At 37.2% G+C, this 12,102-nt stretch overlaps 3 protein-coding genes across 4 annotated transcripts; 2 read left to right on the forward strand and 1 right to left on the reverse strand.

Moving 5' to 3' along the window:
• The first annotated feature begins 3,344 nt into the window (after positions 1-3,344).
• LOC108210938 (BTB/POZ domain-containing protein At5g48800) lies at positions 3,345-6,743 on the forward strand. 2 transcript variants are annotated; one of them, XM_017382402.2, is made up of 4 exons: positions 3,345-3,619; positions 4,368-4,434; positions 4,736-5,908; positions 6,103-6,743. In XM_017382402.2, exons 1-4 carry the CDS (start codon positions 3,549-3,551, stop codon positions 6,634-6,636), a joined length of 1,845 nt encoding a protein of 614 aa, XP_017237891.1. In that variant the 5' UTR covers positions 3,345-3,548; the 3' UTR covers positions 6,637-6,743. The 2 variants fall into 2 exon arrangements, with proteins under 2 accessions (XP_017237891.1, XP_063946350.1); XM_064090280.1 differs by lacking the exon at positions 3,345-3,619 and adding an exon at positions 3,674-3,741.
• Positions 6,744-7,632: 889 nt separating this feature from the next.
• On the forward strand, positions 7,633-9,979 carry LOC108210448 (large ribosomal subunit protein uL13w). Its single transcript, XM_017381732.2, has 4 exons — positions 7,633-8,071; positions 9,207-9,323; positions 9,443-9,530; positions 9,674-9,979. The coding sequence occupies exons 1-4, from the start codon at positions 7,800-7,802 to the stop codon at positions 9,815-9,817; spliced, it is 621 nt and encodes a 206-aa protein (XP_017237221.1). The 5' UTR covers positions 7,633-7,799; the 3' UTR covers positions 9,818-9,979.
• Positions 9,980-10,656: 677 nt separating this feature from the next.
• On the reverse strand, positions 10,657-11,772 carry LOC108212979 (probable F-box protein At1g65740). The gene has a single exon (XM_017384694.2). It carries the CDS (start codon positions 11,770-11,772, stop codon positions 10,657-10,659), a length of 1,116 nt encoding a protein of 371 aa, XP_017240183.1.
• Positions 11,773-12,102: the final 330 nt, after the last annotated feature.

The raw sequence follows: 12,102 nt of genomic DNA on the forward strand, positions 1-12,102 counted from the left end.
GCTTTTCCTTTTATTGTTGAGTTTGTTTTATGGTATCTCACTTAATACACTGGTTGGGAACCAAAAATAATTTTCGCTTTCTGATTTTTTCATTTCTTGACTTATTTGTAAAAAAAATAGAAGTATTTTTAAAAAACTGTTTTTTTTCCAAACACTTTATTAACTAATTTATTTTTTTCTTCTACCTTTCATTTCTTTATTTTAAGCAAAAAGTCACTTTTTAAACCTTGACCAAACGGTCCTAAGTGCCCTGCTTAATAATTCACCCCAATTATAGGACTGTTTGGGTTATCTTAAAAGAAGTGACTTTTTGCTTATAGCAAAGAAGTGGAGTAGAAGTGAGAAGTAAATAAGTTAATAAAGTGTTTGTAAAAGAAGCAGAAGCTGTGAGAGAGAATTTAGAATTCTCAGCTTTTTAAAAGTGCTTCTACTTTTTTAGACAAACGGGTGAAGAGAAGTAGAAACCAGAAGCACTTCTCTCAACTAAACAGGCCCTATATACGATGCCCATGACTTGATAATACAGTACTGTAGTCTTGAGTCTCTTGACTCTTGATAAAAGAATCGTGGGTCATGTTGGGATAGGCAGACCATATATGTGTAACGTGCTTGTTGGTTTGACCAAGATTTTACTCCATAAGCAATTAAGCAGTGAAGCTCGAGCACAACCCCCCATCTCAGTTTACTTGTAATCTTATTTGCCCAAAACCCAAGTCACCTACGGTCTCCATACCTTCCATCTTACGCTTCAGCTTGTATATAACAATCATAGGATGCCTTTCTAAATATTCCCTTCACATCTCGTACCGTGCTGGACGGTCTTGTTCTGTTTATAGACGGACAAGATTATTATTCGAGAAATGAGGAGCGTGTATATGTAAATTAAGATAATATAAACTGATTTTGATTAGAATCCGGAAAATTTTGATTTAGACCGTAGATGGGTTTCATCCTCGTTAGTCTGTCCTGGTTCGGCCTCGGGAATTTATTGCCGTTGCTCAAAGATGACTCCGCATGCTATTTACCGAGTTGAGTGATCATGACTTCATGAGCAAGTCGGTCATTACTCATTCACAAGAGCATGCGCAATACACAAAAAAGTATCCACCAATTTCTAACAGAGTTTATTTTGCATGTTTATATTCCTCGTCAAAATGGTATCGAGTGCACAAGTTCTCCCGTCACCAGAGTTCGCGAGAGTTTTCAAAATAAAATCTCGAAAAATAATAGTAAGTAGACACTTGACTATCACACGAAGCAGGACATAAGTCGTTTTCCGAATAATAAAGGCAGGCATTTTCTGAGGACCTACACTGCATGCATGTTTTGGAGGTAATTGAGAAAGGAACTAGATAGTATGCAGATTTTGACTTAATTGCTGATATAAATTTGTTCTCATTTGCAGATATAAGAACAGTTGAATGCTAGCTGTGGTGAGTAGTGGAAGTGATAATAATGCATATCAAAGGCCATGATTGCAGAGCTTTCATATCAGAGGTAAGACATATGGGACCTGATGCAACTATTGATACAATATGACCCTCCATTTGTGGGGAAGCAATCATATAAAAATTAAGCTAAATTTTAAAAATCCCACCGTCTAGATCTCTATGAATTTTACTTCAATTCTGCTTTTACCTTCGCATGCTTGTTGTCTCAAGTCTCATGGTGGTTGTCTCAGTCTGTGCGAAAGATTTTACACAAACGGTTAATTTAAAGCGGAAACCCTGCTTTTAACTTGGCCGATACTCCTCTTATCTTGGTAGCAAGAGGTTAAGTACAGACATAAGTACTAGCATATGATCCATTTGGGTTTTCCTCTGACAGTTAGATTTTTAGATGGACTGGTTGTGAACATGGTATCAGAGTTCTAATTTGGTGGAAGTCTCAAGATTGATTCTCTGTCACCCCCAATATTCTCATAATATAATATGGACTAGCATATGATCCATTTGGGTTTTCCTCTGATAGTTAGATTTTTAGATGGACAGGTTGTGAACATGGTATCAGAGTTCTAATTTGGTGGAAGTCTCAAGATTGATTCTCCCTCACCTCCAATATTCTCATAATATAATATGGACGCAAAAGCATTAATTGCCACAAAGATAGGCATCCATGGTTTCGAGTGAGGGGAATGCTGAAATATGGTATAATATCCATTTGGGGCCTTTCACTAACACCCTTAGATCTTAGATTGATTCGTTCTCAGCGCGGAAATTACACTACTTCTTTGATAATCTATTCAACCAACAGAGCATTACTCTTAACTCTTCCAACTAAATAAACAGCACTCTAAATAGCTGTGATATGTTTATTTTGCTGGCCTACACACATTAACAGATAACATATATAAATTAGGTTTGGTGATAAGACAGACAATCTTTATCAACAGACAAGGTTTTAGTTTTACAGTCATGCATTTCACTATTCACACCTTAAACATTTTTATTCCTTTATTATCATGTCTGATCCTTTGAATTCTTCCTCTTTATCTTGTCACAAGCTTTAAATAGCATATCCTAAGATTAACCAGAATGATCTCTCATAATTATTACACCTGTGTTTGATAAACTTGTTCTGACACCGAATCCTGTATCATTCTTCCTGTGGTAGATGCCAGTTACAGAAATTCTGATACTCATACACACAATTTCCGATGGGTTTATATCCAAGTGTCCACCGTTTCTCACCAAAAAACTATCAAGTGCCTACCTGATCTCCACGAGGACTCATCTTAACCACTAGAATCATATATCCTTATGTTAAATTTTGAAAATTAGGTAACAAAAATTTTAGTGGAATTCTAACCTGTAGATGATGTGTAAACCACATGGATTATATAAAAGAACTAAAACCAAATTTTATAAAGAAATATAAAAAGATTGGAGCAAAAACGTGATTTGTTTTTTTAACTTTTTCATTAATATTTATTCAAGATTTAACAGAGTGATATATATAGAGTGATTATAATGGCTTAAATGAGTTCAATTAAGATCGAGTAATCATTTGATAGTTTTTGACTCGAAAGATGAACACTTTGATATAATACCCGATTTTGACTGAAACTTGAACGATCGACTTCTACGCGAAATTTACAAGCATGCCTACATGATATAATTATTTGTTTGAGGGGACTAGACAAATGGTGAAAATTGTCATGACTGATATTCCTGCTTTACTTTTAGCCAGAGCTTTTGACAAATTTTTCTGAAATAACAAAAGTTACAATCCCACTCCTTTCTTTACGCCTATTGACTTGCTTAGATTTAACAATACATAACTGTAGAGACAATTCAGCTATATATAATGTATGAGAATTTAAAAGTTGTAGCCATGACCCACCTCCCAGGCCCTTTGCTTTGGACTGTTGCATTCTATGATTTGCAAACCACTTATTTGACAAAAATGGCCAAATTTTTGTACCAACTGAAACATCTCCAACTGTGTCTTTATACTCCTCTTTACTCACTTCTCTTAACCACATTGTGCTGTTTTTTTTTTATCTGCAAAAAACCCTTGTTTCTATCTTGGTTTTCTTGTATCTGTTCATGGACAAGCACCAGCAGCAGCAGTTGTCGTTGGCCAAGTGTTCGCGGCAGCAACAGCGATACAGTGAATGGTTTGTTTGTCTTTTGTTTTCGTAATTATGGTGTTACGTTTTTTTTGATAATTAAACACACTCCGTTAAGTGGATAGAGGCGGATATCATCTGACGAAGAGGTCATTGGTTAGAGCGTTAAGGTTTAGTTCAATGATAGATCTCTTGTTTAATGAAGTATTGGTTTATTTGGTTATGATTGGTTTCTGTAATGTTTGGTTAAGTACTTGTCATATTAGGCTAGCTTTGTCCTTGCATAAAAAGGTGAAGTGATGTTAGTTTTTTTGCAATTCTTTATGAATATATATGTTTGTTTGTTCTGGAGATGCCAAAAGGTTGTTGTTTCTTTGAAAGATTGTGAAAGATCAACAGCAACAACAAAAAATTGGAAATTTAAGTTGTGCATCAGATATTTAGGAACGCGAAGGACGATTTTTAGATCTTCTGCAGGAATACTAAGATAACGTTTACTCGGAAATTGTCATAAGTCCAGTCTTAATAAAATGAATTCGAAGAAGTGATTCGTATATGTATGGAGAACGTAACAGATAAAAAGTTGCACCAAATTTTTTGATAAATTTCTCCCTGAGTTATTTCCATTTTTCGGATGAACAGCAAGAGTTAAGCTAAACTTACCTGATAGTTTTAAATGATACAATTCTAGTTAGGTGTAGTCTTCTAAGACAATAGTTTATACTTCCTCTGTTTTCTTCCCCTCGAATTGTGTGGATTTTCCAACCTTATTTGTGACTATCAATTTCAATTTCAGGATATTCAGAGATGTTCCAAGTGATATAACAATTGAAGTTAATGGAGGAGCATTTGCGCTGCACAAGGTAATTTCCTGTTCTCATTTAACAGATTCTGAAAACACAATTGTCGAGGAGTCTCTTGTGGCAGCATAAGATCTGTAATGGTTCCTGGTTGCATTCGGCTGATGAAATATTTTACATATCTGAACTCTACCCTTCAAGCGTATGCACTCGGTTGATTACAAAATATTTTGGGGGGAGAAGAAATTGTATCATGGTTTTTATTACCTTGTCTTTATTGCTTGCCCGTGAATGCAATTAGAATTGCTCAATTGCAGTAGAATTCTTAATATTGAGATAGCTTTCTGTACATTGTTATATGCAGTTTCCTCTTGTGTCTCATAGTGGGAGAATCCGAAAGTTGGTAGCAGAACACAGGGATCCGGATATTTCAAGAATAGAACTTTTGAGCCTGCCAGGAGGTGCAGAGTCATTTGAGCTGGCTGCCAAATTCTGTTATGGCATTAATTTTGAGATTACACCTGCAAATGTTGCTCAACTTCTTTGTGTATCAGATTACCTCGAAATGGTTGAAGGTTTCTCAAATAACAATCTTGGTTCTCGGGCTGAAGAATATCTTGAAAGTATAGTCTGCAAGAACCTTGAAATGTGTGTTGAAGTTCTGCAACAATGTGAAAGCCTACTTCCTCTTGCTGATGAGCTGAACATTGTTAGCCGGTGCATTGACGCTATAGCATCCAAAGCCTGTGTTGAGCAAATTGCTTCAAGCTTCTCTCGCTTGGAGTATAGTAGCTCAGGAAGACTTCATATGAACCGGCAAGCTAAGTGTGAAGGAGACTGGTGGATTGATGATTTGTCTGTTCTCCGGATTGATTTGTATCAGAGAGTCATAGCAGCTATGAAATGTCGTGGAGTGAGGCCAGAAAGTATAGGCGCGTCTCTCATTAATTATGCACAGAAAGAATTGACAAAAAAATCCACCTTCTGGAGTTCAACCAATCCGCCAAAAGCTGACCTGGTTGCTGGCTCAACTGCACATGAAAGACTTGTCGTCGAGACTATTGTCAGCCTCCTGCCAGCTGAGAAGCCGGCTATTCCAATCACCTTCCTTTTTGGCTTACTACGTAGTGCTGTGATGCTGGATTGCTCTGTTGCTTCTAGGCTTGATCTTGAAAGGCGAATTGGCTCCCAATTAGACATAGCTACTCTCGACGATCTCTTAATCCCTTCCTTTCACCATTCCAGTGACACATTATTTGATGTCGACACTGTTCACAGAATCCTGGTTAGTTTTTCTCAGCAAGATGACAGTGAGGATGATATGGAAGATGGCTCACTCTTCGAATCTGATGGCCCTGATTCGCCATCTCAAACTGCATTCGTCAAAGTCTCAAAATTAGTGGATAATTACCTGTCAGAAATTGCTCCTGATGCAAACCTCAAGCTAAACAAGTTTATAGCCATTGCAGAAACTTTACCAGCTCATGCACGAACAGTCCATGATGGTCTATACCGAGCTATCGATGTTTACCTCAAAGTATGTATTAAAACTTCATCCTAATTCAGCACTTCAATGAAAGTGATATTGATATTCATTTATTTATTTTAAATTTACTCAAATGGCACGATTGGATAGCCCAAGTGGTTAAGGGTTTATCCTCTGTTGGCCCAGGTTGTGGGTTCGACTCTGGCTCCCCTCGGTTACTAACAAATCAGATATTCTAATTGCAGGCGCATCAAGGCTTGTCGGATCAGGACAAGAAAAAGCTCTGCAAATTGGTTGATTTTCAGAAACTTTCACAAGAAGCAGGAGCTCATGCAGCCCAAAACGAACGCCTCCCACTCCAATCAATGGTCCAAGTCCTTTACTTCGAACAGCTGAGACTCCGAAACGCCTTGTCCTGCTCCTACCCCGAGGATGACCACAAGCCTGTCCACAATTCCTGGCGGATCAGCAGTGGAGCTCTCAGTGCTGCAATGTCTCCGCGAGACAATTATGCCTCATTGAGACGAGAGAATCGTGAGCTGAAGCTGGAGCTAGCGCGACTGCGCATGAGACTAAATGATCTGGAGAAGGATCATGTTTGCATGAAAAGGCACATGGAGAAGTCTAGTTCTTATAATTTTATGAGTTCCTTCTCTAGGAAATTTAGCAGACTGAACTTTTTTGCGAATAGTTCTTCAAGAGGGTCGAGTTCTCCGTCGAAGAACTCACAGAGAACGAATTCGAAGGTGACTGAAAGAACAGTACCGAGTATACTCTAGCTGTTTAGTCTGCAGAGTTCTTCAGCTGATTGTGCTGAGTAGTTGTAATGGCTTTTCCTTTTGTGTATACCTGGTTTTAAGATAGTCTATCTCTCCTGCATTTTATACATTTGTTTTTACTTTTTAGTAATTCAACGTGATCCCGGTTTGATTTGGTTCGTGTGGATAGTCAAACAGGAACTAAACCGGAATCAAACCGAATAATTACTATTATTCAAAATTTTAAATCAATTTGTAACCCGTAACTTAACTCATCCGAACGGCTTGGTTTCATATATAACTCGGTTTGGATTAGTAGATTTTGTGATTTATGATTTTAAACAATATTTTAATTTTAATATTTTAACTTTCATTCTTTTATTACATTACATACAATTGAGAATAAAATTATTCGAGCACGATTGGATAGCCCAAGTGGTAGGTTTATCCTCCGTTGTCCCCGGAGACCCGGGTTCGACTCTGGCTCACCCGAAAAGTATTAGAACAGATACTAATTTGTAAGGCATATAAGCCTCAAAAAAAGAGTAAAATTATTCATTCATATATGTTAAAATAGTCAACTTAAATAACTATAATGAACTTATAACTAATTAATATAAATAACTATATAATAATTTTTAATATTTTATAGAACACATATAAAATATTAATATGTCTTAAAAATTTAATATTTTGTATAAATGATGAGATAACACATAACAACTATAACATATTTTATACGTGTATCTGTTTTTACATGTATATATACGTGGTTTAAATTTAAAACGGTTCTTGAAATGAAACTAACTCATAAATTGTAATATTTATAAAATAGTCAAATTATAGTATGAACAGAACGACATCTCGATTTAGATCTGGATTAAATTAAAATCGAAACAAATCATTCTAATCATGCGGTTCAATTCGGACCGTGATTACCACACCAAATTAATTATTGTATTTTTGTTACGAAAATGATTAAAGAAAAATGTGTATATACACGTCGAAACAAATCCATTTGGGCCTCGGAGCCCAACTGATTTCCCAAACCCTAGCCCAAACAGAACACACACGACATTGCTATATACACTACTCAAAAACCCTACCTCGCCGCTCTGATACAATCTCCTTCACATCCAGAGAGAGATCAGCGAGAGAGAGGGAGAGATCAAGAGAGAGAGACAATGGTTAACGGATCAGGAATATGCGCGAAGCAAGTGGTGGTGGACGCTCGACACCACATGCTGGGACGATTGGCCTCGATAATCGCGAAGGAGTTGCTCAACGGCCAGAAAGTGGTGGTGGTGAGGTGCGAGGAGATCTGTTTGTCTGGCGGACTTGTTAGGCAGAAGATGAAGTATTTGAGGTTTTTGAGGAAGAGGATGAACACGAAGCCGTCGCATGGGCCTATTCATTTCCGCGCTCCTGCTAAAATCCTTTGGCGCACTATCCGTGGGTACGTATGTCGTATGTTTCATTGAATTGAGAGTGAGAGAGAGAGAGAGAGAGAGAAGTATAGTTAGTTTTTCAAAATCTGTTAAATGCTTAAAATGTCATACAGAGAGAGTGAGAGAATGTGAGAGAGAGAGAAGTTTAATTTGTTTTTTAATCTGTCAAACATGTAAATGTCATTGTGTGGGGTTAATCACTTGATTGTTGATGAATTAGCTAGTGACTGTTTCAGATTAGTGTTAAATTGATTTGCTATTTTGTGTGTTATTGCGCCAAAATTAGCTTGTGACATTTTGTGATCCGTTTAAATACTTTGCTATTGTGTGAAGTTTAATTAGGTCTTCTAATCCGTTAATTGATGTATTTATGTCCTCTAATTGTGTGATTGTTGAATTAGTTATTGGCATTTTAGATTTAAACCTGCTACTATATGACATTTATGTGTGTGTACTATGTATAATTGCTTGATTGTTCGCTAACTTGAGTGGATAATGGCTTTGTTTTATCTGTACTGTACGGCATTTATATATTTATACATGTGTGGGTGTGTGTGTTGATCAAGATTATTGAGTATCTAGTTTTATAGCTTCTTGTGTGTTAGTGATTGCTAGTTGAGTAAATAAGCCGTTATTGGCTAGCTTAAAGAGTGTTGATAGTTCTACTGTGTGTGTGTATCTGAGTGATTGCTTGATTGATAGTGAGGATGTTTTTGGTGACGGGGTTATTTATTGTTTAGTTGCTATTGTATAAAATTTATGTCTAGTAGTGTGTGTGTGGGTGTGTAATTGCTTGATCAGACAATGAGGATATGGTCTGTGTCAAGTGCAAGTAGGTTGTAATTTGTTGTTATTTTTTAGGTACATTTTTGATTATGTGTGATCATTTGATAGGCAGCTATTGCATTAGGCACACATAGCGAGTCAATTGGGAAATTGTTGAAGAAATATGTTCAGAAATTTTTACTCAGTTGTTGAAATGCTACTGTATGACATTTAATATATGTTATGTGTGTATGCTTTATTTAGGCTGCTGCACTGTACACATTGCTATTTTTGGTGAAAGTATGAAGTATGACAATTTAAGAATTTTGGTATTTAGAAAGTTTGCTTTACTTAATTTGTAATCATTGGAAAATACAGGATGATTCCACACAAGATTAAGAGGGGAGCAAATGCCCTGGCTAGGTTGAAGGTGTATGAAGGAGTTCCTCCTCCATATGACAAGATGAAGAGGATGGTCATTCCTGATGCTCTCAAGTGAGTTATTGTATTCAGTTATTTTAAAGATTGCAGTGAGGATCGGAAATGAAATGTTAACTGTTCTTGTTTTCCATAAATTACTATAAATTCTTGGGTTGTCCACGTATTCTTTGCAGGGTTTTGAGGCTTCAGGCTGGCCACAAGTACTGTTTGCTCGGACAGCTATCAGCTGAGGTTGGATGGAACTACTATGATACCATCAAGGTAAACCAACTTATATGTACACTATACAAGAGATCACCTATGTGTAGTCTATAAAGTTGAATCTATTATAGTTTTGAATACGGAATAATAGCTTTGGTAAGCCTATCAGAAATACATCTAAGCTCTTGTGTATATATCCGCAGGAACTTGAGGCAAAGAGGAAGGAAAGGGCCCAGGTTGCGTATGAGAAGAAGAAGCAGTTGAACAAGCTAAGGGTCAAGGCTGAGGCAGCCGCAGATGAGAAGTTAGGTTCTCAGTTGGATATCATTGCCGCTGTCAAGTACTAGATTTGTCTCGGGAACAGTTAGTGGCGAAACGCTTTTGTTAAATTTTTGGCACATCAATTTTATCTTGAATATGTTATTAAGAAAAGAGAGTTTTCTTTCATGGTTTGATGTTTGGAATGATAATTGTGATATTGGTGAGTTTAGTGATGTTTTTTGATGCCACCAGTGTAGTATATGATGAATGTTGGTACAGTTCCGCAGTACCAACATTTTTTTTTTCAGAATACTGCCCCATTACCCCTGCTATTTTTTTTAAAATGGTTAAGAAAATGTAGCTTAACCTAACCAACAGCATATAATTGATTTTTTATTTTTTTTGCTGAGTGCTTATTTGGCAAACAAGGCTTCTCGCTTTTATTGTCAAGAAGCTGACATGTACTTTTCTCGAGCCAGAAGTTTTTCTCGAGCAAAGTATTTATAAGAACGGTCTTTCTAATGTGTGCCCAAGGGCACACAATAAGCACAAATTTTCATGAAAATAGCTTGTTTTGATTGGTGCAATTGATGTGAATGCAGGGGGGCCATTTACATTTATTATCCATCCACCAATCAAAAGCTAGATTTCACATGGAAGTTAGTGACTATTGTGTGCCCCTGGGCACACCATAGAAAATTCGTTTCAGGACTTTTCCTTTTTCGTCAAACAGTTTAATCATTTATAAGTCTTAATTGCTAATCACTCGTATATGAGTAAGATTTCATTAAAAGACAAAACAAGATGATATTCATATTCTAAAGAATCTGCATTCTAAACAATTTGTAGCAGAAAAAATATCTTATAACATATCTTGATAATCAGAGAGTTAAACTATTTAGTACATAATGCTATAATGTTAAGCTCAAACAGCGGAGACTTTCTGATCAATCCAAACTGGCGGTGGCACCATCCTTCTGATCTCAAATATCTCCTCGACATTTTTGTCACTCAAGCTGAAGATACCCATGTCATGGCCTCCATACAAGTCATGTTCATGAATGTTGATATGATCCCAATGATCATCCGTAAAATAGATGGAATTTCCTCGACAGTCTGGAATGTCAGAAGCCGCGAAGGACACTGACTCATTAAGCCCCAGAAACAAGGCCTGATCATCCAACGAATCGATCCTCACCCACTTCCTCAACCTCATATCAAGCTTGTGCACATAGAAGTTCTTGGTCTTGTAGGGCAAAACCAAGTGAGAGTACACTTCATCATCAAGCAAAGCTCCTTCGTTCACAACCTCGCCATTTTCTCTGACAAATTCCCCAGTGATCCTTATCACAAGAAGCAGATTCCCTTTTGATTCGACTAAGTAAGAGTTACTAGTGTAAAGATCTCTCAAATTAGGCTCCAATTCCACCACGCGGTCCAGACACTTGGTCTCAATCCTCAAATTCTTGACAAATCCTCCTTCGGTGCCAGACCTTAAGTCCCAAACATCAACAAAACCCGAAGTTAACAAGGCGAAAACAGAATCCTGATTACTCAACACGTCAGAGTAGCTCCCACCCGAGGATTTGAGATCAATCCACTTGTTTCCCTCGTCTTGATCACCACACGTTGACAAGAAAGCAACCTTGTAATCACACACTCCGTACAGAAACACAACTCCATACTTCTCACCAGAGGAGCCCGGACTCAAAGTAAGAACTGCTTTACTGATCCACCTAGTACAAAAACCCGAGGGACGGGCACACGAAGGCAGAACAATCTTCCTCACATTGCCTGACAAGGGACTAAAAATTGACAAAGAACCTTCATTAGTCTGATCACTATGATCCAAAATCAACCAGCCTTTCGACGATCCAACACATCGACTACTCTGATCACTCTTTGCCCTCGAATTTGCCTGGCTTATTTTCGAACCAGACACATTGTACAAGTCACATTGTTGATTGTAATCATCCTGCACTGGCATTATCAGTACCGGAGGTTTTCGAGGTTTCGAAAGAGCTGCATTGTTGACAGACATTGTAAATTTGTAACACAGAGGGCTATGTGAAAAATAGTTTGCGCGTAAGAAGATTTATAGGATGTTTGAAACTCGAAAGGAGGCAAATTCGAGTAAGATTCGGAAAGTGAATCATTCTGTGTGAAAAATCATTATCTGTTGTTATGTAATTTTCAATAGAAGAGATTTTTAAGTTCGATCTTAGCTAGGACTAGGAGAGGGTTAATTTTGCTTTTATAAATCATCGTAGAATCCGAAACCTTTTGTGATTAGGTAATGCTTGGTAATTATGGGAAAACAAGTAAGGTTGAATGGTATTAGAGGAAGTCAAGAAGTAGGGAAAATAAACAT

The sequence above is a fragment of the Daucus carota genome, chromosome 3, assembly GCF_001625215.2.
Source record: "Daucus carota subsp. sativus chromosome 3, DH1 v3.0, whole genome shotgun sequence".
Taxonomy (NCBI): Eukaryota; Viridiplantae; Streptophyta; class Magnoliopsida; order Apiales; family Apiaceae; genus Daucus; species Daucus carota.

What these genes read in the sequence shown, in the direction of transcription:
- LOC108210938 (XM_017382402.2), top strand. Translation starts at nt 3,549, where the DNA reads ATGGACAAGCACCAGCAGCAGCAGTTGTCGTTGGCCAAGTGTTCGCGG. An exon ending in CAACAGCGATACAGTGAATG is followed by an intron (nt 3,620 to 4,367) that starts GTTTGTTTGTCT and finishes TTTCAATTTCAG; the next exon opens with GATATTCAGAGATGTTCCAA. An exon ending in GAGCATTTGCGCTGCACAAG is followed by an intron (nt 4,435 to 4,735) that starts GTAATTTCCTGT and finishes TGTTATATGCAG; the next exon opens with TTTCCTCTTGTGTCTCATAG.
- LOC108210448 (XM_017381732.2), top strand. Translation starts at nt 7,800, where the DNA reads ATGGTTAACGGATCAGGAATATGCGCGAAGCAAGTGGTGGTGGACGCT. An exon ending in GTCATTCCTGATGCTCTCAA is followed by an intron (nt 9,324 to 9,442) that starts GTGAGTTATTGT and finishes TATTCTTTGCAG; the next exon opens with GGTTTTGAGGCTTCAGGCTG. An exon ending in ACTACTATGATACCATCAAG is followed by an intron (nt 9,531 to 9,673) that starts GTAAACCAACTT and finishes ATATATCCGCAG; the next exon opens with GAACTTGAGGCAAAGAGGAA.
- LOC108212979 (XM_017384694.2), bottom strand. Translation starts at nt 11,772, where the DNA reads ATGTCTGTCAACAATGCAGCTCTTTCGAAACCTCGAAAACCTCCGGTA.